Genomic DNA, 24,363 nt, shown 5'->3' with positions numbered 1-24,363 from the left:
GGATTTTTTTTTTTTACGGCAGTACCTCGAGTGGCCACTGGGGAAAATCGACGCGCTGGCATATCGCCAGTCCGGTGTCCAGTTCTTATAATACATCCATGGCCTTACCGCCCCCTCCTTCCATCCATGCACTGACTTGTTATAAAACAGGCATAAATGTCAGCAGACATCTGTGATCAGATTACTCAGCGACGCGCCGCTCAACCTCCCGTCTGGCCTCCGACGCATCGTGCGCAGCTACACATCAAATCGCGGCGAGCGCTTTCACGCCCGCCAGTGTTTTTTGTTTTTTTTCCATTTTTTTTCCTCCTCCGAAGTTGTCACATAAAGGCGCTGCGTTCGGAGCGCTCGGCTTATGTGTGCAATACTGTTGTAATCTGCGTAAATCCCTGGGACATATCTGCAAATCAGGACGCGGCAATCGAGTATGCAGACAATGGATCTGTTTTTGAAATGTGACTGACAGCTGCTGAATTGCTCCGTCGCAGCGGCGGCGGCAGGGCGGGGGAAATAAAAATGCATTTGCAACTCAGCGTATGAGCGCACATATTAAAAGGAAAAGGGGGATGGGGAGGGTAGGGGGGGAGGGAAAACCCTCAGCGTTAATAATTTATCACATTTTATAAGGCAATTTAGCAGTCACTTGAAGTTGCTATGGTGACAGGGGGATATTTTGAGACAACTAATGACCTATGCAAAACCCACTCACTGTAAACTTCGCCGCAGCTAAATGAGATTGCTGTCTGTGCTGTGTGATACATGGCTGAGAACTTAATCCCGCTGCTATGCCTGGCCTTTTTCTGTGCGGGACAAATTAAGGTTCTTAATATCAATGTAAAACATCTGTGGGCTGTTTACTGTACGCCCGGAATAGGAGCCAAAGCAGCAAGCAGAGGCCAGCTCTGCGCCACATAATAGCCTTTTGTTTTGATTGCTAATGCAGAATTCATAACAGTTGTCAGGTTTAAGGTCAGCAGAGTGGAGGGAGGGGGGGGGGGGAGGAAAAGGCCCAGGGACTGTGGAGGGAAAATGAATACTCATGATATGGTTTGGATGTAACTCAATATGTGTTACACTAAATCCCCCCCTTCAGTATTGCTTTATTTTTCGGCTTATGTCAGAGATTCCACATTGGAAAAAGCTTTGAAGGCTAGCTCTGTTCTGGGGCGAATCATATTTGTCCAATAACCGCTTGGCCCGTCGCAGCTGTCGGGGCCTGAGAGCGAATGAGTCATGTGTTACCCATTTAAGTGCAATTTCTCCCATGCAAATGCCTGACATGTGTGACTCTGCAGCAGGGCCCTGGGTCTTGAAACGGTATTTCTGAAGTTGGAGGGGGGAGATCGAGGGCCCGTGGGGGCCATGCGACCGTGCGGAGCCACCTGCTTCACCCCCCTGACCCGCCTTGTTTTCAGGGGGGAATGTTTACACATGTGAAACAATCCGCCGGTGTTGTTCCCGGGCTTTTTAATGCAGGGCGCAGCTGCGATGAAATTAAACGGATAAACAAGGGGAGGAATGGATTCTGCGGTTTCTCCTTAAAAGGAGCCCTCTTTTGGGAAAATATGAGTTGCATCCACTCGACTGTGGTCTCTGTGTGAAAACATTTTTTTTTTCATCCCCTAAAAATAAACGCAGACATGCCAGAAAGACAGAGAAAGAGAGAGAGGGGGAGAGAATCAGCGAGAGAGAGAGACAGAGAGAAAGAGAGAGAGATGGCTGCTCATTCTGATAACGCCTCCTCAGACTCCCTCCTCCTTTATGCACAGTGTGTTCAGCCTTTTGTCCATTAGCATGTACGGCACAATGACTAATAAAATGTGTGACTTTCAAACGGCGCCTGTGAAGCTGTGGCTTCCAGTGCCCCCTGCAGGGACATACCCATAATAGCATGCAGCAGATGACAGCTGTATATTTGCGGCATTAAGGGGGGGCCAGTATATATAGGGCACCTATTAAAGGCAGTCTATAAAAGGATATATGCGCAGCTTTAAGAATACTAAACTGATGAGGGCGGTGCTTGCAGTCTTCTCTTTCCGTGTGATGAGACGTTCATCCCGTCGAGTTGAATCTAAACCGCTGCAATATGTCTTCTCATAATCCATCCAGCGCGCTTTAAATATAACCTTTTCGGCGCTTTGAGGCATGTTTCTGCTTGAATTGTTCTCCTCGTCAGGATGAGAAAGAGCCCCCACACACAAACAGCTGTTCAGGCATGCAACACTTCAGCTGCAACCTGAAACCCAAACAAATGAAATTCTCTGAGGGTGAGCAGATTTGTCGGCTTAGGCAGGATGGCTCAACATATCAATTAAACCCCCGGGGGAAGAGTCAAGGCTGCGGGAGTGCTCCGCTTTAAAAGAGATCATTAATGAATATAAGGGCTTAGGGAGGTAAAAAGAGAGAGAACGAGAAAATCAAACAAAACAATCCAAAAGATGAATTCCACGCTGCCTTTAATGAAGAGCAACTGAGGCGAGCAGTCATTTGAGTGTTATTTTCCACCTTTGGGTTGAAGCTGCTTTGTTTGATTTTGACTTCATACACACGCTTCCTGTTTTTGACTTGTAAAATAGGCTGAAAACTGTGCCGCAAATGAAAGAAAGGTCTTGGTGTTTGCAGTGCGGATGCCAAAAAGCAGCGGTTCTTCCTGGAGAGAAGATGAAGCTAATCCCTTCCTCGTATTTGGATTCAATTAGTACATGAAATAAATTGAATTAAGTTATTTTTATGCGCCTTTCCGACTTCATTCCTCATCTCTCGGTTGGTTACGAGCGGTTCGCAAACGGCAACATTTCAAACGTTTTATTGCTCCGCCGTGGTCTCTTTTATTTCACGTCAACATCACAACAATTTTCTCTCTCTCTCTCTTGCTCTCCCTATCTATCCCTGTTTTGCCAACAGCGAGCGGCGCCGTTCTGCATGATTGAAGAAGCGGCGGAGAAGGAATCGCTACCCTGTGATCAGTGTCCAAAGCCTGTTAGCCATCTCTGTCATCATCAGGCCCGCAAAGACAAGAGCTGATTCTTGAACAGCAGGCCTCCTCCTCCTTCTCCTCCTCCTCCTCCTCCACCTCCTCTTCCCCCCACCTTCACCCTCGCACAGAATCACTGGGTATCACCCGGCCCTGAGGGGGTCGGGAGGGGCTAAAGATGCTGCATGGACCTTTTTGTCTCGGCTGACAGAGGAGGGTCTGTTTCCTTTTGACGACGGCTGACTCAACTGACTGACAGACCCTCTGTTTGCCTGAATGTGTCGTTGTCAAGTGAAGAGTGCGCACAGTTTGATTTTTACACTCAATGCCCACCTCCCCTCATCTCCCCCTCTTTTGCTCATGCTTTATTCTGGACTTTATCAACTGGGAACAGGATAAACACTGGGGACACGTTGCACAAATACTCTGTACTTTCTTTGCCCCCCCCTCCCTCGCCCTCTTGTTGACGCAGGATGTTAAAAAGCCTTTCTTGAAACTGGATACCCTCTGCTCTGCATTCTTACACTGCCTGAAATTGTTATTGTGATTCCATGTGATGCAATGCAAAGGCTGATGGCAACCCCCCCCAACCTCCTCCCCTTCTTTTTGGAACAAAGACAGGAAAAGACTGTCTCCTTTCCAAGGTTATGGGCCTCTCTCTACTGTTTCCTCGCTCCTGTGCCGGCTTGCCAGATTGATTTGAATAAAAATCTACTCTGCGTGCAGCCAAGTAGGGCAAAATGATGAGTGTGTGTATGTGTGTGTGTGTGTGTGTGTGTGTGTGTGTGTGTGTGTGTGTGTGTGTGTGTGTGTGTGTGTGTGGCTCCGTGTGTGTGTTTAGCCAGGGCGGATTTGGCCTGACGTGTTATTTCCTGCATGGCAGGATAATAGGATACGTGATTAGAACACATGATTATGGTTTAAGTTGAACAAATCTGAACCGCTGATGAGAAAGTAGTGGGAACCGAGCGCTTTTTCTTTTTTCTTTTTCCTTTTTTTTTTTTTACATAATTCATTTTTAATTAGCTCCTGCCTCACTCGGAACCCTTTCATTTACAGAGGCATGAGGGATGGCTGGATTTGTCCGTTTGAATAACATCACAACATTCTAATAGGTGTTTTTCACGTCGTGCTCTCACATCTTTGTTTGCTTGTTTGTGTACCATCCATCCATTTTCCTCCGCCTGCGCTGCAGCCTCTCCCGGCTATCAAGGCGGAGTCAGTGCCCGTACAAGTCGCCGACGCAGACGCCAGAGAACGTGCAATCCACGACCTTCCTGTGGCAAGGCGACAGTGCTGACCACTGCACCACTCCGCCATCTGTTTGTAATCTCACATTCTAGAAATTCCTGAGCAATTTCCCAAAACCAATCATTTACTCATTGTACATTGTACACTGTACATTTTGTACAGTGCTGGAATCTCTCCAAGTCTATTTTACACAAGCATTATAGGCACACTGAGACACACTTTTTTTTTTGCTGCCATACAGCTTATTTTATTCATGCACATTGAAAAAAAAAAAAAAAAAAAAGGTTTTGCACACGTCGTAAAAAAATAGTGCCATATTGACAAAAACCTCATTTAAATGTGTGTATGTGCATATAAATACAAGCAATCATAGTCCATAAATCCACTCATTTCCAAATGTTTATTACAATTAAAAGTTTAAAAATGATTCCTCGGCCTTAAACAGTACTGATCTTAAAGGTCACAGCTGGTCGATTTTAGAGTCCTATGCAACAATGTCTCTCCAGCAGCGGCATGAGATAGATGTGGCAAATAGCCCTGGTCAACCAGCCCTTAGTGACGTCACTGACACTAACACCGCTCCCCGGGTAAGGCGTTGCACTGTTTCACACAGGAGAGTAAAGTGCACTGACAGCACTGGCAGAGTCCTTCATGTTGGCAAGCAGCGTGTGAAAGAATGAACAGATGATGTGATGCTGCCCCCTCCTGTACACTCAATGGAGCATTTCATAAATGACTTATTTCTGACCAATTGTAAAAAAAAATACTACTAATAATAATACTACTAATAATAATGCCTGTTGACTTTTTGATGTCAGGCATACGCGATGTACGATCGCGTCTTTGAAGCCAGGACTTCAAAGTTCATGCACGACTTTGTTCCTCATTGCGCCACGATCGCAAAGACAAAACATTAAAGCAGTGGCCGCAGCTTTGTTCGGCCATCCTGAGGCTCACAATGCTGAGGTTCCACGGGCGGCGGCGCAATGTTCTTATTCGAATTCATTCGGGCACTGGTTACTCGGGGTCTGTTTCTTGTCGTCGCTCTGCTCGGGATCTGGAGGGTGACCTGGGTGAAGAAGGATCCTTACTACTGGTACCTCATCGTTCTCTTCCTGCCGCTGCTCGTCGAGATGGTCTTGACCCTGGAGAACCGAAAGGGGCAAGATTACAAATGGTGAATATTTGGAGCCTTCGCGTGTTTTAAGCCCACATGCAGAATAATAATAATAATAATAATAATAATAAACGCAAACACTTTTCAATTGCTTTCTTTGGTTGTTTTGCAGGATCTCGCCTCCTATTTTTCTGTTTCTCACCAGTATAATTCCCTCTATATGGATCTTGGAGATACACCAATCACGGTACAAAAGCAACAACCCCCAGGTATCAGCGTCACAAACTGCACCGACTGTTCTGTACGACATTGTACTTTTTTGAAACTGGGTTTAATAGCAAGATATTTGTAAACAAGCATGACCCACAAACTTAGAAGTTGAGGAAATAATTTTATACCATATATATCTAGTTACCAACAAACCTACCTAACTACATACATACATACATACATACATACATACTTACTTTTTTTTGGATTTAATCCCTAACAGCCTTTTCCAACTGTTTCCAGTGCATCCGGTTCGACTCATGGGAGAATATGCAGAGATTTGTCAACAGAACGACAGTAGTATACGAACAAAATGATGACTACCTAAAAGTAAGAGTGCTCAAGACACTTTATTGATGGCTCCCGACGATTGACTTGCTGAGGAGGTTAAATGCAGCTGGAAAGAACTGCATCAACTAGACTGTGTTAAATCTTATTGCAATAATTGCCTTTCAGTGGGATGGATCAAAGTCTCGTTAGTCAGATTCAGAATCAGCTTTATTGACCAAGTTTGTACATGCCAAACAAGGAATTTGACTTGGGCTTTTTCTCTATTCTATATATAAAATAACATACAAGTGTCAAGAAGGCAACAGATTCCTGTTTCTGTTTCGAAATACTGTTTTTTGGGGGGGTGGGGGGGTGGGGGGGCTTTAAATGGGGAACAGCAGACAGTAGAAACACGGAATACGGATAATCTCACACTTTGGGCCTTAATTTTTTTCATTATTTTGAAAATGTGTGTCAAATAACCTTTAAATAAATGACCTTTTCGGGCTTTGAGGACTCTACATGTTGTCCAAAAAAAAGTCAATTGCAAAATATTGCCATAACAGCTGCAATTTACTTTGCTGTGTAAAATGACTTGACTCGTTCCTCCCCTCCACAGATGTTCCAAAACGTGTTTACATCGATTTGTCCCAATGTCTGGATCCTGGCCTTTCACCAGGTCATCCTTATCCTCCTCATTGTGGGGAAGTGGCTGCTCCCGCTGGGAGGCGGAGTCACTCGTGAGGAGCTCTCGCAACTTCTAATCTCTTTTGTCGGCACGGCAGCAGACATCCTTGAATTTACGAGTGAGACTTTGTCGGACATCAAGTGGGTGGCTATCCATGTGTGCTCTTTACAGCAAATATAGTGTGTGTGTGTGTGTGTGTGTGTGTGTGCTCACTTTTTTCTCAATAACTCCAGTTGCATCCACTTACATGAAGGGATGCCGACACCTGAGTCTTTTATTTTTTGCATACTTTCCAGAGGTAAAAGCCCGATGCTGGTTTACATCATCTTATCCGTTTGGACCTGGAGCATGCTGCAGTTCCCGCTTCACCTGTCCGGTCAGTCCCTGTTTGCCTACTATAGAAATCGTGTTAAACTGAAAATGCTGATGTTTGTGCAACGGCCCCTTGTTATGCATGAGCTCATCCAAGTTTAAGGCAATCCAAGAAGTGCTTCTAGGGCCGGCAAAACTGTAGTAAAGTACGCGCAAGTAGCTAGACAGCTTGTGGTTGTGTAGACGTCGCCAGCTTTGTCATGTTTGTAAATGAAGTTCCGCTTCTCGTCAGCGTTGTTGAGCGTGTGTTTGTTTACTTGCATGGATGTGTCGTTTTGGTAGTCTGCCGTGTGCGCAGCTTCTGTGTTGACAAATGGCAGCAACACTTTCAATAGAGCCACAGGGATTATTCAAGGACCTTGTTTGCTTTGAACATATTACTTTAACCTATGCACAAGGGTGTCACCACTGCAGGGAAATCTGAGCTGGGAATATGTAAAAGATTGACATTAATATCAATTTAGAATGAATAAACCCCAAACTTCTCCTAGAGATAATACTTAATACTTAAACACATGCATGAGTCTTCTTGAAAACTGGTTACGACTGCTTCAAATCTAAATAAGCAAGAAAGTACTGACATACAGGGTTTTCAGCTTAATCTTGTGCTTGGCATCATGTTTTACTATTGCTCCCTAATGCAGAATAGTGAAATTATACACATGATGGCTGTTTTTGAGATTTTTATCATGTCACTTTTCTTGTGCACAACACTTTGCTCTCGTGGGTCACTGAACCATCAGATACAATTTAAAAAGAGGTCTTACGCTTAATGCTGCACAGTTATCTAAGAATGAGACCTTTTTAACATTTTACTGCTCTACATCCAAGTAGATATAACGACATTCAGCCACAGACAAGATCTGCACATTTGTGTAACATATATTGTCATTTAAAAGTTATGAATGTAATGTATCATTGTTTCCATGCTATTCTTTTCAGTAACAGTAACAGTAAACCCTTTATTGCCCCATGTCTCTTTGCTTTCAAAAGTGGTGACCACTAAAACACAGGATGAAAACGACGCTGAGGTCCAGCCAATGACTCTGTGTGCAAAACACAGCACGGACATATTTGCCATCATGGAATCGACTCTTACTCAAGATGGACCTTTCCTGGTAGTCAGGGCCACCGTCATAATCTACTACAAGGTCTTTCACCAGATGCTGGTTTTCTTTGCCATCAAAAACATCCTGGTGGTACTGCTGAGCATGTACAGGATGTATGTTATATGTCGGGACTTCAACCCGCCCGAGGTTCCGACAGACCAGGTACAGTCCCCAGCTGCAGAAGTTGAGGCACCAAGGCAGCCTTCAGAATCTCAGCCACCTGATGAGCAACCAGGCCCAAGTCACTTGGCTACCACACCACATCAAGTTCAGCCTGGCAGTGCTAGTGCCACTCGACAACCCAGAAAAGCCAAGTCAGACTCCAGAACTGTCTCAAAAGCCACTCGAGACCCCAAAACCGTCTCAAAAGCCAAGTCAGACTCCAGAACCATCTCAAAAGTCACTAGAGACCCAACAAGCATCTCAACAGCTACTCCAGACCCAAAAACTGTCCCAAAAATCACTAAACACCCCAAAACCGTCGCAAAAGCCACTAAACACCCCAGAAGTGTCACAAAAGCCAAGTCAGACCCCAAAGCCACCTCAAAAGCCACTCCTGACTCCACAACTATCACAAAAGCCAAGTCAGACCCCAAAAGAGCCTCAAAAGCCACTCAAGAGCCAAGAACTGTCCCAGAAGCCTCTCCAGATCCCAGTACAATTGCAAAAGCCACTAAAGGCCCCAGAAAAGTCACAAAAGCCAAGTCAGACCCCAGAGCCGTCTCAAAAGCCACTCCAGACTCCACAAAAATCACAAAAGCCAAGTCAGACCACGGAACAGTCTCAAAAGCCAAGGCAGGACGCAAAAATTCTTCCAAAGCCAAGCCAGGCCCCAGCAAAGTTTCTGAGGCTGCGCCTGGTCCCAGCAGCGTCTCAGTTACCATGCCAGACTCAGACCCAACCACCAGCGAGATAGAAGAGGGAAATGGCTGAGACGTTCTCCCTCTTGTGTGTGATCTAAGACAGCAACAGCGACATGCTCAGATGTGTATCCCTGGGCAGCAGGCAAGTGATGCCAAGGGCTCTGTAAACTTGGGTCAGTTGTAAGCACAGAACAACGAACAACACCAGTTAAGTCGGCAAGAGCAAAAAACAACGTCCCAAAAGGACAAGGAAGACCTAATGTGGTCTCATAAGGAGCTGAGTCAGAAGTGCTATGGCATAAGAACAGACATCACTACCTTGTGTAAATGAGTCTGATTAACAACTGAGCAAGAAACTACCGTCGGAGGACACTTCAGACACAATAACCTGATTGTCAAAGGTATCCTAGATCGGAGACTCTGTGAGAGGTAGAAGGGTTCCCGGCCAGGCTGCTCGGGTTTTGATTTCCCTGGACATGTTAGAAAGTGGAAGGAGAGGAGGGGGCACGACAGGAAGAGATAGAGATAAATGTGAGGACACAAAGGCTGGGAAATGTTGACAGAAGGGAAAATTGAAGTCAAGCTTCTTCTTTTTTTTTCCCTGTGTTGTCCCATAGAAGGAAGTTGATCATTAAACGTTTGACTGTTGGCAGTTGCTTAAACAAACCCTGAGCTCCCAGAAATGGACAATGAAGATTATGTTTATGGCAGCAAAATAAATTTGGAGATAATGCTTGGTGACATGTTGATGTATACTCACGCAAACCAATAGAGAGAAGTAGAATTTAAAATGCACTCTGCACCTACATCAGAATATAACATATATATATATATATATATATATATATATATATATATGACTATTTGTAGTATGATGTATTTTATATAAATGTAATGGATGTTGTAGATTAAATTGTGTCAAACATGTGAACGGTGTTATGCTTTCTGTCCCAATAAATACATTTTTGCAACGAATATGAAAACATTTTAGTAGGCATTTTCTAAGTTCAGTAAGTTCAGCAGATGGAGAAGCAGAAGTTGAATAATACATGTCCAGTGGTTAAAAAGTGATAATCAGCAGGAACTGTAAAGAGACAAATGCTTTAAAGAAATGGTGGTCAGGTCCATCCTGAGATGTTAAGGATGGACTCGAGTGTTTGAGGACACCTTGTGGAATGCTTAGAAGTTGCAGGTCCGGCCTTAGAAACTGCCGAAAGTTGAGGTCTTGGGGGAAGGGACCGGGTGAAAGAGCCAAGAAGAACAAACACACTAACATTCCTCGTGTCATCGTATAAGAATAATGGAGTTGTACTGCGACAGAACAAACAGGAGGAAAGAGTAGACCGGGACTAATTGGGTTCAAAACTGAAGTCCACATTTGTGGAGTTAAGATATTTACATTGTTCTGGACAACAAATGTAATATTACCAATATGTTCTGTTTCCCTGTTTTCGGAGGGTTAAAACTTATCGGGTGACATCTTTTGATAACAAATCAGTAGCAGACTCAGACAGCTCTTACAGATCGTGTTTGGCATATTGCATCAGTTTGTGCTGCTTGCAGCTGTGAATCAGAGTCCCGATACAAATTGCAATGTGTCTGCTATTGTCTTCAGAGACGTTCAGTCATCTAAAGCTACTGCAAATCAACTCAATTTTTAGAGTACATTTAAAAGTGACACCTGTTGATCAAACGGTTTTAAAGGGGGTAGTTAGTGCATTTTTATTTTTTTTTATTTTTAGCACAAACCCTCTAAGGTAAAAAGACAAAACACAAGACCGTATGAGATGAAGTTAACTAAGATACCAATCATAGTACGGAAACACATTGATAGTAAAGATACAGGATACTAGAAGTGGAAATGAGCTTCTAGCCTCAGGGGATTTCCAAGTGTTGCCCCCAAGTCAGAGTTGCAGGTATATTTTTTATTAGTTATTAAATATAATATTGTAATCTTCTGACAAAAATACATGAATTTAACCTGCAATAAAAGCAGGTTACCTCAATATTTACTATTACCTAATACGAAGTAAATGCACGTAGGGTCAAGTGGCCTACATAAAGTATATCAGAAATACCAAATCAAATGTGCTGAGTAAATTGCGAATGTTCCCAGTTCCGGTATAACTGAGCATTTTTGCTTTGACTGATTTTTACGAGGAAAGGCTTTATTTATGTATTTCTTATTATCATTTCTGTCCTGTTACTTTTAGAGAACATATATCTGTTTTTATTATGACATCTGTCATCACTTCTTTCCCTGCTCTTACTCCAAACATAGAGAATTGTTGTCTGGGAAGAAATAGTTCCGAAATTCGGCGGCCGTGTTTCCCTCCCTCTGCAACTACAAGGTTTGTCTAGCCTGCCACCGCGTGGGTGTTCAAAGTACTGCATCCTTCTCTCATTCTGCCCCCTCTTAAAACTGTACTTCCCTAACTGTGCCTAGTCAACGGCGGGCGTAGTCTCTTGCTACCTGTTGTGTTTCTAAATTCAACTGTTTTATTGATTTTTTTTTTTTTTTTTTAACCGACTAATAGTCATGGGTTTAACTTTTCTAGTCGGGTCGCAGGTGAATCAGTCGACTCGTCAACAGTAGCTGCTGACAAGCTAGGTGTGTAATATGACACACAGGACGGGGCCGGGCTTGTTTCGGCTCAAACACACAGTCAAGCCCTGCCCTTCAGCTTTTCTTTTCCCCCCCTCCTTCTTTCCTCCCACCCCAAACAGGTTTCATTACACACTCTGGGCGGGCGGGGGGGTGGTGGTGGTGTTTATCCAGTATCCACGCCACACCCGCACACTCACTCAACGGGCGAAAGAGTCTCGCGAAGAGTCTCAATAAAACCGGACCGTACCCACACCGCGCTTCAGTCTCCACCGCCGGCACAAGCCCAGCTTCCCCGCCGCTGCCGCTGCCGCTCCCGCTCCACACAAACTCCGACCATGTTCCGCTGTGGGATCGCCTACCCGCGCTGCAGGTGGATCCTGCCCCTGCTCATACTCTTCGCCATTATTTTTGACATCATCGCCATCGCCGCCACCTCCGGGTGGGTCGAGGACGAGGACGCCAAGTCCCACTACGCCAGTATGTGGACCGAGTACCGGGGCAGGAACGACCAGTGGGACAGCAAGTCGCTCATGGAGAACTGTGAGTAGTGTGCTGCTTTCCCACCACCACTCTTTAAGGGGGAACGGGTTCGGTCCGACACACTAACTCGGATATGGAGACTCGGCGATGGGACCGTGGCGTGGTCGAGAAATTCAACAGTGCCCTTGTTCGAGTCGAAGGGAACCGACCTTTGAAAGTACACTGGTGTTGGGTGAGGGGGGATGAGGGAGGGCGCTACAGCGCTGTCAGAATTGAACTTTGCTCCTGTGTCTTATCAGTAACAGCCTGGGCTGTATAGGTGGTTCACTCAGGACAACTTTACACCCCTCTCTTTGAGACAGGCAAATGAATCCATGGTGGTAAATGTCTGTGGAGCCAAGAGTTTGGTGCAAAGCAAAACAGTGCAACCGTTTTGAACAGGTTCAGATCATGTTTTGTCGCCAAACTTGTGTGTGTGTTTTTTTTTGTTTGTTTTTTTTACAAGTTTGACGACCTGGACGTTTTGTCACCTGACCTTTTTTGGTGTTCAGACTGCCAGCCAAAATCCGATTTTTAGCCCATCCAGATTGAAACCGGATGACTCTTGTGTAGTCTGAACAGTCACAAATCACATGAAATCCGATTTTTGCAAAACAGATTGAAACCAACTTCAGGAGGTACTTTCAAATCGCATTTGGACAGATGCTGTCTCTTTTTCTGTTCCTGTCACAATACTTTGTATACCATGTAAAACTCCTAAATTCCTACAACAGCAACACCGTAACCTGTGGTGGCGTCCTCTGAGAAATAACTGTTCCGCCGAGGAAGAACTGGGACCTTCCCTTGAAATCGAGCTCACAGAGGGATTTACCCTGAGCTTTGGGCAAGATTCCTATCAAACAAATGAGCGCTGGATTAAATTTTGTGCTTTGCCGACCAGTTATTCCCAGGGTGTTTAGAGGTTACGATATGGAGATGTTAATAATAGCGAAACACGCAGTACATAAAGCTGACATTTGGAGCAAGAGGGCAAAAAGATAACACAACTGGCGCCTCTGCAACATTTTATATTTTGTCGTTTTGCTGCTGACTCGAAGCCACATTTTTTAAAAAAAAAGTAGTTTGCAGCCTGAAAGGAATGAAAGGCATCTAAACCAGAAACCCCCCCACAAAAATCTGTCTATTCTTAGACAAACTGAGTTTCACCGTCAGTTTGGAGCGACACCAAATAGCTCACAAGCCCTCACTCGTCTTCAGAAACGGTATGAAACAATGATGTCTGTTTTCTCTCCCGCTCAGGTTGTATCGGTGCCGTTCTACACCCACAGGCGCGCACAAAGACGGCTGTGTTGCTCCCGTCGGTCTATCAGGACTTTGCCTCGTAAACCGTAAAACCTTAGCTGTCGTCTCGCAAAAAGCCCATGTGCTACCTGAGACGTGGGCACCACCATGAAGATTGTCTAGTTGTAGCGCCCATTCTGTGGCTTATCTTGAGTTTGTGCAATCCTCCTCACAGAACGTCAACGTTCTTTAAATTTCATTGAAACGTGTTTTTTCTTCATTGGGTAACCTTGGAATGACTGGCGAACGATAATCTGCGCACGTTTTGTGAGAATTAAAAACAGCACTTAGCCGCCGTGGCAGCAGTGGAGGCGCTGTAGATAGTGTCTGATTTATCTGGATTCATCTTTAAGGGCTTTTTGGGAGAAGTTTATGTTGTTTTGCTTTTAGTCTACGTTGCCTTTCAAGGCCTGAGCGATACGGCCAAAACAGAATCCGCTTTTCAGCATTCAGCCGAAACGTGGGTTCTCTGGAGGATTCGTCTTTCTCCAGGTCCGTCTGAAGACTCTTGCTCCAAATACTTGCGGAGATAAGTGCAACGCTGTGGAAACAAGAGGCCTGCCGCGCTTGATTTGTGCGGGTTGCAGGGGCCCAGCGAGCCTTGGCACGGCAACAGAGGAGCTCCTGTGGTTTAGGGCCGCTCCCTTTCTGTAGGTTGCTGAAGCTGTTCTTGGGAAGAAGCGGCGCTCCTCTGCTGGAGATCTTCAGATTACAGTAGACGTGTTTTCAGATGTTTGTCGACAGCTTGTTGCTTGTTTTGTTTTTTTTCTCTCTCCCCAATAACTGCTTCTTTGACAGGGTTGTGGGTTCAGATAGCCCTGTCTGTCGCTGTCCGACGGGACCAAGAGTTATTTCTTGTTTTATGACTGTCAGTTTTAACACAAAAACATGTAAAACAAAAACAGTCTTTTGTGTTACTTTCAAGCCAAGTCACTGATAGAACAAATTAAAATAGACTGGGCCTGAGAGCCGCTTGGCCCGGGCAGGAGTCCCACTAAATTCTTTGCCGAGGAAGCACCGGGTGTCAACTTGATCCTGCTGCCAGGCTGAAAGGCCTTTTTTTCTGGGAGGGTTTTTGATGGAAATTGTTCTCGACTGCGAGACCGGGACGGCTCTAAATACAAGCCTGAGCGCAAACACATCCGCAGCCACAGCTTTATTCGATGTATGTGGGCGAGGGCAGGCTCGTTGTGTGTCTGAATTTAAAATAAATAAATAAATAAACGCCTCAGTTGAGGACATTTCTTTTTTATTTTTTTTTTTTCTTTTGGAGACGCAGCCAAATCTGCGGCGATTAAATCACAGCAGAGAAACTGTCGGCGGCTCGCGCACATGATGCACAGCCAGACCAGTTTGAAAGCAAGACGGAACATGGCAAAGCTGCTGCTGAACTTGTACTTTTTTTCTCTATGCATAATGCATGCAAGCGAAGCACTCAGGAATTAACACACTCAGAGGAATGCGGCTGTTTTAGTATTTAAAAAAAATGAGAACAAAGTGGGAAGAAACTTTGCGTCGCTGCTCTGCCGGAGGACTTCCTTCCTCCGTTTGTTTTATTGTTTTGAACACAATCGAGCATGTTTTAGCACCAGAGGACAGGTATGCAGCGACCCAAGACTCAAGCAAAAAACAATGGCGTTATTTCATGGAGTATTTCTCCGATTTGTCTGCTTCCTTTGTGTCACACAGCTGCCAAAAACTGGCACTCGAAAGCAGAGCACACAAACTGGTCGAGCCGTCGTTCACATTGGAATCCTGGTCTTGTCTGTCGTCAGTGTGTTTTCTGGGTTCAGGCAGGAAGTTTAACTCTTTCAGGAAGAATGTTGTTGGCTGTTCATCAGAGGCAGGGACTATTTAAACAAACTGATAAGAGCATGTCGCTTTATTTTCAAACTCAAGGGCGTTTCTGCGCAGGGCTCTGGGTTTTTCTTGTGTAACTATTTGTCCTGCTATTATATTTCACAAAAGAGACATTGCGGAGACTGTCTTCAAAAGTATGTGATCGTGCGGTTCTTGTCATCGAATAAACAGCTGCAACTTTCCTTTGCTTCGCTGAGAAAAGTCTTATCATCTAAAGACCAAATTAAAAGCTCCACTGGCAGACAATGAACCGGTCGGGCTGGTCCAGAGTGTGTGCACCGCAAAATTTGTTTGCAGCCTCTGAGAGAAATACCTCAGGCAGTGCATGAATGCGCACCACACACACACACACACACACACACACACACACACACACACACACACACACACACACTCTCAGGTATGAATAATTTAGGGCGTTGTCCTACTCATTGACAATGAATTGAGTGCAACAGTCTTTCGCTGGAACTGTGTAGTATTTACTAAATAAAGGAGCTGCGATTATCTGCCTTAGTGTGTGTACTTCTCCCTGTGCAGTACGCACTCCTCCACACACTTGGAGTGGAGAGATGTTTTATTCACAAGGTGACTTATTACCTGCGTCAGCCACTTTCCCCTTTCCGCTTTTTATCCGTCACGTTTTAACTAACTCACGGTGAGATTTTTCATCCGTATAAATACAAACACCCTGGCACGCCAGATGGAACGTTGGAATATCCATGCGGCAGAAAACATTTACAAAGGGGTTATGTCACATTTAAGCAGACTGGTGAAGTTCTTTTTTTTTTTTTTTTTTGCGACTGCTCTCGGCTTCCAATTTGTGCAAGAGGCTACGTCGACCGAGAACAGCCTTCAGTGCGGCAGCATCCACACTGGCCTGTTTATGCTCAGTTCAGGGCTGGGCGGTTTTGGACAAAATAAAATCCCGGCTTTTCGATTTAGATTTTTTTTTTTGATAAAACTACAAAAGACAGTGGAATAAATTATTTCAAATATTTTATCTGTATTTCTTGAAGAAAAATAGCTAAGATATTTCCCTATTGGGAATGAAGTGCAACTGAAAGATACTGTAAATCCTCCCTTGGTTTAGTAAACAACATTTACAGTCTTCTTGACCAAACAAAGATGAATCCCTTAAGATTAACGACGTGAGAACCTCGCTTTCACCAAACTTCACTTGAAAAAGACAACAATGGAGTTCCCTTATTTGGGAATAAAGTGAAAACTTAAGAACCAAACACAAATGAATCCCCCTTGTGGATAAAGTGACAACCTTAACTGTCTCCAAACACCAAGTCACCAAACATTGTGGTAGATATAAAAGGTTTTTCTATTATCTATTATCTATTCAATGATGAAGGAATAAAGTGCAAAACTTTCACATTTCGCGAGGGGCGCACAGCCCGGAAGCATGCAAGAGGAAAATCGATTTTAAGATTTTGCTTTTTTTTTTTTAACATCGTCTTGGCTAATAAATCCGATTTCGATTTCAATCTATTAATCGCACAGCCCTAGTGCAGCTACCACTCAAGGTCGCTCCCTCTGCTTCTATTTAGCCTTCTGCAGTGGTTTTGCAAAAGTTGCTTCTGACCCCATGGGGGGGAAAAAAACGCTCCCTCCCGGCGGTCCACAAGATGGACGTTCCCACTTTCAGTGCTGAAATAGGAGGTTTCAAGACGGACGTGCGACTTGTCTGTCGTCTGCAGAATGCGGCTGGGCAGGAACGAGAGCAAAGGTGTGGCTGAAGGTGTGGCAGGTGTCTGTGTGTGTGTCACCACTTTTCCCTCGAACCAGCGCAAGCCTCTCCAACTGTTTTTTGGAAAGTGACGCCATGAGTTCGGTGCCGTCAGCGGTGAGACGAGCGCGATAGAGAGGGGCGCGTGACTCACTGGTTTCCCGACGCAGAGCTGAAAGGAGGAAAAAAAAAAAAGTGACGAAATGAATGAAGCGTCTGCGTGCGCACGTGTTGTTTTTCAGGCAATAACGCTGTTAAAGCACCACTTTGTAATTTTTCTGCAACATCCATTAAAGCAGTACTGCTCAAATAGGGATGAGCGCCCCCCCTGGGGGCATCATATAAGGTGGCGTAGCGTGATGCAAAATTGATGCACTTTAAATCTTTTCTGTTACAGTGTTTATAAAGTTATTTGTTGTAAATTGATCTATATTTCTTTATTTTTTCTTATTTTGTTTTCTTTATAGTTAACAAGGAATCAATGTTATGCAGAGGTGTACTTAGAACAATTTTATAGACAAATTATACAATTTATAGTCGTGGCGGAGAGTGTGGGGATGCACAAAATACTTTCTTCTTCCTAGGCGGGGGGGGCATAACAGAAAATAATTGAGAAGCACTGCAGTAAACGACTTAAAGCAACATGTTGCATAAAATGCGAGTGGAACGGTTCAATCGGCTGTGGCTAATTGTGTGCTTGTTTGTGTCGCACTCCAGCTTGGTCTCAGGCCGTGGCTGCTCTGATGATCATCGGCCTCCTCATCCTCATCATCGCCTTCATCGTCTCCTGTGTGGCGCTGTGCTGCACGCTCAACATCCCGCTTCTGCCCTTCGTGGGAGTCCTGCTGATCATCGTTGGTAAGGAACGCACGCACGCACGCACGCACGCACGCACGCACGCACGCACGCACGCACACACACACACACACACACACACACACACACACACACACACACACAGCCAGTGGCAGTTGTTGGTTGTTTTTTTTTTTTTTTACCCCTGTGCACTGACAGCAGCCCATAAAGCACAGAGCACAAGGTCGATGTGAGGCTTGATGAGGTGGAAGAGGTGTGAAGTAAAAAGCCCATTTACAACTGGCGCTGTCACCTCAGGTGTTTTATAAGCTGACCCGACTCGGACAGGAAGCCAAAGTCGTGGGCCCGCCTAAATTTTCTGCATCAGCGAGAAGGCAGGACAGAGTTCTTTTAGTGGCCACGCTGCACTATATACAATCGCAGTTTTCTGTTATTTACTGGGAATATACACCATCCTAATAGTGGCGCAGATGACTTGGATCAAATGTTCACCCAGGTTTTTTTGCCATTTCAGTCCTAAAGTGGCAGCTGGTGGTTACTTTGTGGGATAACTTTGACGTGTATCAAGATGCAGTTTGAAAGATACACTACCAGTCAGACGTTTGGACCCTTTGAATTTATTGTCTTTTCTTTCACTCTCAAGCTATTGGCATTGCGGTTCAGTATCTATCTATCGATAGATTCTTCAGTATCTACCGGCAGTGTAGAAAGTTGTAAAGATAAAGAAAAAACATTGCATTAGATTGGTGTCCAAAGTGTAGTGTGTGAGTACATATTGTTGTCTAAAAGAGTATGAAAGTAATATTTACGCAAATGACAAAAAAGTGTTTGTTTTATTTTTACTATGGCTTGAATCACATGTGTAATACATATATAGTAAAAAGTGAGAGTGTGGTGTGGGTGGAGACCTCAGACCTGGCCTGTAGGGGGCAGGGTTTGGTTGCGCGTTGCCACGGGAGACGATGGTGTGTTTATCTGACTGACTCACTCACAGGGTGTCTGAGAGCGTGGGAGGGTGCCACCCACACACACACACACACACACACACACACACACACACACACACACACACACACACACACTCACTCACACTCACACTCACACACCTCGGTGGCTCAGGTGAGACGACCTGTCACAGTCAGAGGCCTTGTGATGTCTGCTGTAAAACTGCGAGAATAATTTGGGTCACTGTCACCACTGAAAATCCTCCCCCGATGACTTTTTTGTCAGCAGCGAGTCCTGGACGAGAAAGAAAGTAGGGTGTTGGGTTTGTTTGATTGACGAACTTTACAAGCCATGTCAGTAACGTGTGTGTCTGATACTCGACTTCAACTGCGGCTGAAGTAATAGAGGTGCTTCAATCTTCTTCTTCTTCGGGACTTCCCTGATAACACTAATTATTAACTCATTCTTATCACTTTGACTTGCTTATTGTTTTTTATTTTTCCCAAATTGAATCTGCTCCTCCAGAAACGTCGCCGTTCACACATGCACGCCTTTCAATACGGCTTTGATGAACTGAAGCGTCTCTGCAGAGAGTTGAGTGCGAAACCTGACTCAGCCCGAGGGCGTCGAGGGCGTCGCAAATCCTTTAGTGCATCACAGTAAAAAAAAAAAATAATAAAAAAACAAGCGTCACACCTTTCCTGAGAACAAGTCTCGAGTCCCGGGGCGAGTCCCTACATCGTTATATGCAAATCCTGACTCATTTGACGGAGCTCGTTGTCTGACGTGCCCACATGAGACTGTCGTCTAATATGGGCAAATTGCAGCCCGTGAGCTTTTTAATCCGGCAACTTGAAGAAATTATATTATTATTATTTGTTTTGTTTTTTTTCCAATATTTTAAGAGTCATTTCAATAACTTCAACACTGAATATGGAAAAAGCAAAGCGTAATACTATATAATAAATCACTTCATATTGCACACATAAAAAAAAAATCTAATTTCCAATAAAAAAAACTCATCAAAATTAATAAAATGTCAATAGAAAATTGTATTTGCAGCACTTTGATTTAAATTTCAACAGTAACCTTTTTCCACATGTGTAATAATACATTTAAAAATAAAATAACAACAATAAACCACTGAAGTCATAATATTGTCCTTCGATGAACGTCCTGTCCTGATTGACGTGCCAAAATACACAGCAGAGCATTCTGGGATTTGTAGTGTTAGCGTTACGTGTGCTGTATAATAGCGGTAGGCCGGCTCTCGCAGTGATGTTGTTTCGCCTTGCGGGCCAAATATAATTACACTGGGGGGCTAAATTTGGCCCGCGGGTCAGAGTTTGACACCTATGTCCTATGAGGTGGGTCACCAAAACGCTCCATCCGTCTGCTGCTGCTGCTGCTGCTGCTGCTGCTGCGGCCACCCGTCAAAAAGTTTGCCCAGCCTTGCTCTAAACCTTTTTTTTCTTCCCTCTCTCCCTCCCTTCCTCCCTCTCTCACGCCACAGTGGTGCTGCAGGTCATTGCGCTGATCATCTACCCCGTCAAGTTCAACGAGCTGATCTTCGAGGGCCACTACTACTACACCTGGGCGTACGGCTTCGGCTGGGGCGCCACCATCCTGTGCATCGGCTGCGCCATCCTCTTCTGCTGCCTGCCGCGCTACGAGGACGAGCTGACCGGCATGGCCAAGACCAAGTACATCTACACCTCCAACTAGAAGCCCAAACCCCCCCCCCCCCACCCCCCACCACCACCACCACCACCACCACCAATCCGCCCTGTCCCACCTCTTGTTTTTTCTTTTTTCTTTTTTTTTTCTTTGCTCCTCCGTGCCCGAGCCGCATCCTGCACTGACCATCGAACGTTGGAACGTTGCGTCGGCTCACTTGAAATATGGTTTTGGCAGCGTTAGGAATCCCGCCCCCTTTGCCCCATCGTCCAATCGCGTGCAAGAGGCGGGTGGACTTACAGGAAGTGGACTGCTTTGGGATCGTTGATATAAGGACTTTCTTTACTATAGATTTGTCTGAGTCTTTAAAATGATGTTGTTTTATCCTGGTGTTTTTTTCTGGGTTTCAGTGAAAAATGTGCTTTTTTTAAAAAAAAAAAAAAAAAAAGAATATTTCTTGATGCAATATTACCAAAGTGCCCTTACTTATCAAGTCAGTAAAATAGGTGTATAGCGTAGCTTTAGCCTGCTTTATTTTGCAACAACTAAAAACCTTGGTTGAAAAGCAATGCAGACATAAATAAAGAACACCATGAGTTGGGTTTTGTCATAGTTTCTCTGTGTCACTGTGGCGTGATTGTTGTGTTTTCTGCGTCTTGCTGCGCACAGGATGAGACGAGAACGGGAGGATCGGACGCGGAAGTCGAATGTAAAGTCGCATCGAATCGTGCAAAGAGTTTTAAAGTCGTTCAAGCCGTTTTTTGTCTGTTTTTTTTATTTTCCAGAATTCAACGTTTCCTGCTTTATTTTAACAACAAGGTGTATCTGTGGCAGTTTGCTGTGTTATGTCTGATGGATGTCACTAAAAATGTATCTTACCTGTCATCAGTGTATAAGAAAGAGAAAACAAGGGAATCGAATGAATTTGTATCAAGCTGTCAAGGTCACACTGATGAAATAGAGAACTACTTGTTTTGTTTTTTTTCCATTTGAACCCATTATTTTTTTTAACGTGTCTTCGTAAAGACAGATTTTTGTAAGTGTGTCTGAAATGGTAAATATATAAAGACAATATTGACGTCTGTCCAAGTGTCTTATTCAATGGTGATACACCTTCTTAAAAAATGCAATTAAAAATGTTTAAAATTGAACAATACTGTTTTAAAATTCACCCTTCCTTGTGCGTGCTTGAGCTTAGCTTCTATATATATATAAATAATATATATACATATGAGGTATTTCAATCAGTCTGAAGTATGACCAAATGTTATTTTTAAGCAACTTTCTGATTGCACATTGAGAGCAGACTGTCCCTCTCACCTGCTGCGTGTCACACCCATGCCTTAGCTCCACGTTGTGTTCACATGGAACTGGTTCATCTGGTTTCCCTGATGCACACCCTAAAATCTGTCTCACCTGGCTGAAAACAAAGTTCGTGCCCAAGCAAGATTTGTTCTGTTCTTTCTTACCAACCAACTGCGAGGGAGCGTTCCGTCACTCTGTGTGGGTATTTTGTCGCGTCGTGGAAAACGTCCACTTCTTCAGCTGTAGCTGTAATTATTACATTTGGTAGTTGATGTATGTTTGTTTTTTTTAATGCAATAAAAGAGTTACCTTTTGGGAAGCTGTTACACTTTGATCATTCTCACACCACTGTCAATTATGAATTTGAAGAATGTGCACTGAGGCCTGACCGTGTAGTGTCGACTTTTGCTGTGTTTGGATGCACTTGAACGCTGCAGGAAAACTACACATAAAGAGATTGAAAAAACAAAAAAAACATAGCAATATTCTTCATACACAGCGTCACTCGGGACAGAGGTCCTGTTGCAGCTTGCGTTCAAACAGCATTCCTGCCTCGCTTTAGACAGCCATGTGTGAGTTGCCGTCACGCGGACGCTCACATAAATTAAACAGCTGATAATCGCAGCTCGGCAGATGTGAGTCATGATTTATGACACGCACACACCCTGCTGGCCCAACCCTGGCTTGGCTTTGCTGAGAGGTTAACTTAGCTCAGCAAGTCCTGACAGCGCAAGGCGTTTTTTTTTTTTGAAAAGAAACAAAGTGGGGAAAGTGGCACGAGGGCGATAAATACAGCAGGTGGGAGAGAAGAGCAGTGGAGGGAGCATACGGTGATTTAAATGCAGGGATAATCTGCCGCTTGTGAAAGACGTTGACCCGAAAATTGTGGTGCGAAAAAATGTGAGACAGTGAACACCGTGAAGGTGCAGAGAAGACCTGCGGGTCATTTCCCACGATGCAGAACTTTGCGTACACAACCGAACACACAGTGGGTCACATTTGGTGGGACTAAGAAATAGATTATGGATTATGAAGTAGCACAAATTGCAAGGAGGTTGTTGCATTGAGCCACTGTGTTTCCATGTTGGATCGGCTCTGGGTTTGGTGATTTCACCCTGACATCGTGACAACATTGGCATTGTTTGCAATTTTCGTGCATACCCTTCGATGCGTTCAAATCTTACACACAAACACACATTTTAAAAGACATTCTAAAAGACATCTTAAAAGACGTGAAGTTCTGCCGTGCTTCAAAAGAATCTATAACACAAGGATACAAGTTTATTATTCATGCTGTAAAAAAAAAAAAAAAATGAGTTTCTCAGTTTCAGAGCGATAGTCTAATTGGAGATAAAAAGCCTCCAAACCATTCCATCAGTGCCCTTGAAGACATGAGAAGAGCTCATCAGGACGTGCGGCTGGCTGCGTCCTCGGCGCAACAGCGAGGTAGGTCATCTCGAAACCAAACCTGCTTGTGTTTCCAGATGTTCACCACTAGAGGTCAGGCTAGCTAAGCAATTGCGGCTTCCTGGCGTTCCACCTGTCCAACCCACCGTGATATCATTTCCTCGACAGGCGTGAAGCTGCTCTTGTAGAAGCCTGTTGAGCCGTCTGCCTGTCTGTCTGCCTGTCTGCCTGCCTGTCTGTCTGCCTGTCTGTCTGTCTGGCAACTATTTCTTTTTTTTTTTTTTTTTGTTCAATGGGCGTGGGTTTCGATCTGCCTCGGAGGTGCTTTCCGAGTCATGGCGAGAAGCTGCTGCTGAGGATGGCAATGTTCCCCTCAGTTGTTCGCAGGGCTCTCCCCAGTGTTGTGACACCTCATTCCAAGATGGGGCCGCTGAGGCTTTTGGGGCTCTGATGGAAAACTTCTGGGTTCAGAAGTCACTGTGAGGGACTGGCCACGGAACTCAAGAGGCAGAGGTCATAACCGCTCTCCTCTTTTCTCAAAGAGTTTGACGTGTGTGTCTGTGTGTGTGTGTGTGTGGTTGACTTTTTGACTTTTTTTTTGGTAAGAAGATGAAATGCTTTTTTTTCACATTTTGTTTCCAGCCTTTTAAGAGCTTGAATATATGTTTGGCTTCATCTAACACTGTAGATGTTTGACAAAGGACAGAATGTGGAGCTGTGGTAGGGTGTCATGCAAGTCATTTCTTCAATTTGTGATTGTGATTCTAATTCTGATTCATCTGATCAAAGAGTCAGAACATGAAGCTAAAATTGTCAACATGCAAACATATCAAGCAGAAATATCGACACTGAAAGTAACAACCGTGTAAGATTGATTAATACATTTCGCCATGTGTTAACATTTGTACCCGCAACTATATACCGCAACTGTTGTGTTGACTGCATTTTACTCTTATGAGTGTTTTTCAAAACAACACACAACAAGGTTATCATTAAATCTCTGCCGCCTGCTTGTTTTTCAGCACTCTGTGCTGTCTGGCTGTTTATAAAGTTTCTGTTCCCTGCACGAGGCGGCAGGGCAGGAAATGAAGTGCAGTGCTGTGGGCACAATGCAAAAGCAGGAGTATTGCCACAGGGAAAAGGAAAAAGGGAAAATAGAAAATGAGTCAGCACATCTCTTTATCAGTTTCATGCCGGCAACAACAGGCAGATAACAACACCTGCCCCTTTTTAATGTTTAACTATAATAAAAAGAAAAAAAAGAATAATGGAAAG

The 24,363-nt window shown here is 44.4% G+C and overlaps 2 protein-coding genes across 6 annotated transcripts; both read left to right on the top strand.

Annotated features, from left to right (window-relative positions):
• Window positions 1–5,103: 5,103 nt before the first annotated feature.
• LOC142904634 (transmembrane protein 26-like) lies at window positions 5,104–9,647 on the top strand. 5 transcript variants are annotated; one of them, XM_076050862.1, is made up of 7 exons: window positions 5,107–5,402; window positions 5,515–5,611; window positions 5,856–5,942; window positions 6,502–6,710; window positions 6,867–6,946; window positions 7,936–8,394; window positions 8,425–9,647. In XM_076050862.1, the coding sequence occupies exons 1-7, from the start codon at window positions 5,212–5,214 to the stop codon at window positions 8,982–8,984; spliced, it is 1,683 nt and encodes a 560-aa protein (XP_075906977.1). In that variant the 5' UTR covers window positions 5,107–5,211; the 3' UTR covers window positions 8,985–9,647. The 5 variants fall into 5 exon arrangements, with proteins under 5 accessions (XP_075906979.1, XP_075906977.1, XP_075906978.1 ...); XM_076050863.1 differs by having other exon boundaries at window positions 7,936–8,559; window positions 8,590–9,647; XM_076050860.1 differs by having other exon boundaries at window positions 5,111–5,402; window positions 7,936–9,647.
• Window positions 9,648–11,645: 1,998 nt separating this feature from the next.
• Window positions 11,646–21,460, top strand: perp (p53 apoptosis effector related to pmp22). Its single transcript, XM_076050858.1, has 3 exons — window positions 11,646–12,062; window positions 17,656–17,796; window positions 20,213–21,460. The coding sequence occupies exons 1-3, from the start codon at window positions 11,858–11,860 to the stop codon at window positions 20,422–20,424; spliced, it is 558 nt and encodes a 185-aa protein (XP_075906973.1). The 5' UTR covers window positions 11,646–11,857; the 3' UTR covers window positions 20,425–21,460.
• Window positions 21,461–24,363: the final 2,903 nt, after the last annotated feature.

This window comes from Nelusetta ayraudi, unplaced genomic scaffold (genome assembly GCF_046127955.1).
Source record: "Nelusetta ayraudi isolate G7.1 ecotype Tasmania unplaced genomic scaffold, CSIRO-AGI_Nayr_v1 ptg000130l, whole genome shotgun sequence".
Taxonomy (NCBI): domain Eukaryota; kingdom Metazoa; phylum Chordata; class Actinopteri; order Tetraodontiformes; family Monacanthidae; genus Nelusetta; species Nelusetta ayraudi.
Note: the sequence above shows the minus strand (reverse complement) of the source record. Positions and strands in the feature narration are given on the sequence as shown.

Bases quoted from the DNA above. Each gene is read 5' to 3' on its own strand.
- LOC142904634 (XM_076050860.1), top strand. From the start codon at position 5,212: ATGTTCTTATTCGAATTCATTCGGGCACTGGTTACTCGGGGTCTGTTT. The intron at 5,403-5,514 runs GTGAATATTTGG...GTTGTTTTGCAG, and splicing joins AAGGGGCAAGATTACAAATG to GATCTCGCCTCCTATTTTTC. The intron at 5,612-5,855 runs GTATCAGCGTCA...AACTGTTTCCAG, and splicing joins ACAAAAGCAACAACCCCCAG to TGCATCCGGTTCGACTCATG.
- perp (XM_076050858.1), top strand. From the start codon at position 11,858: ATGTTCCGCTGTGGGATCGCCTACCCGCGCTGCAGGTGGATCCTGCCC. The intron at 12,063-17,655 runs GTGAGTAGTGTG...GTCGCACTCCAG, and splicing joins CAAGTCGCTCATGGAGAACT to CTTGGTCTCAGGCCGTGGCT. The intron at 17,797-20,212 runs GTAAGGAACGCA...CTCACGCCACAG, and splicing joins AGTCCTGCTGATCATCGTTG to TGGTGCTGCAGGTCATTGCG.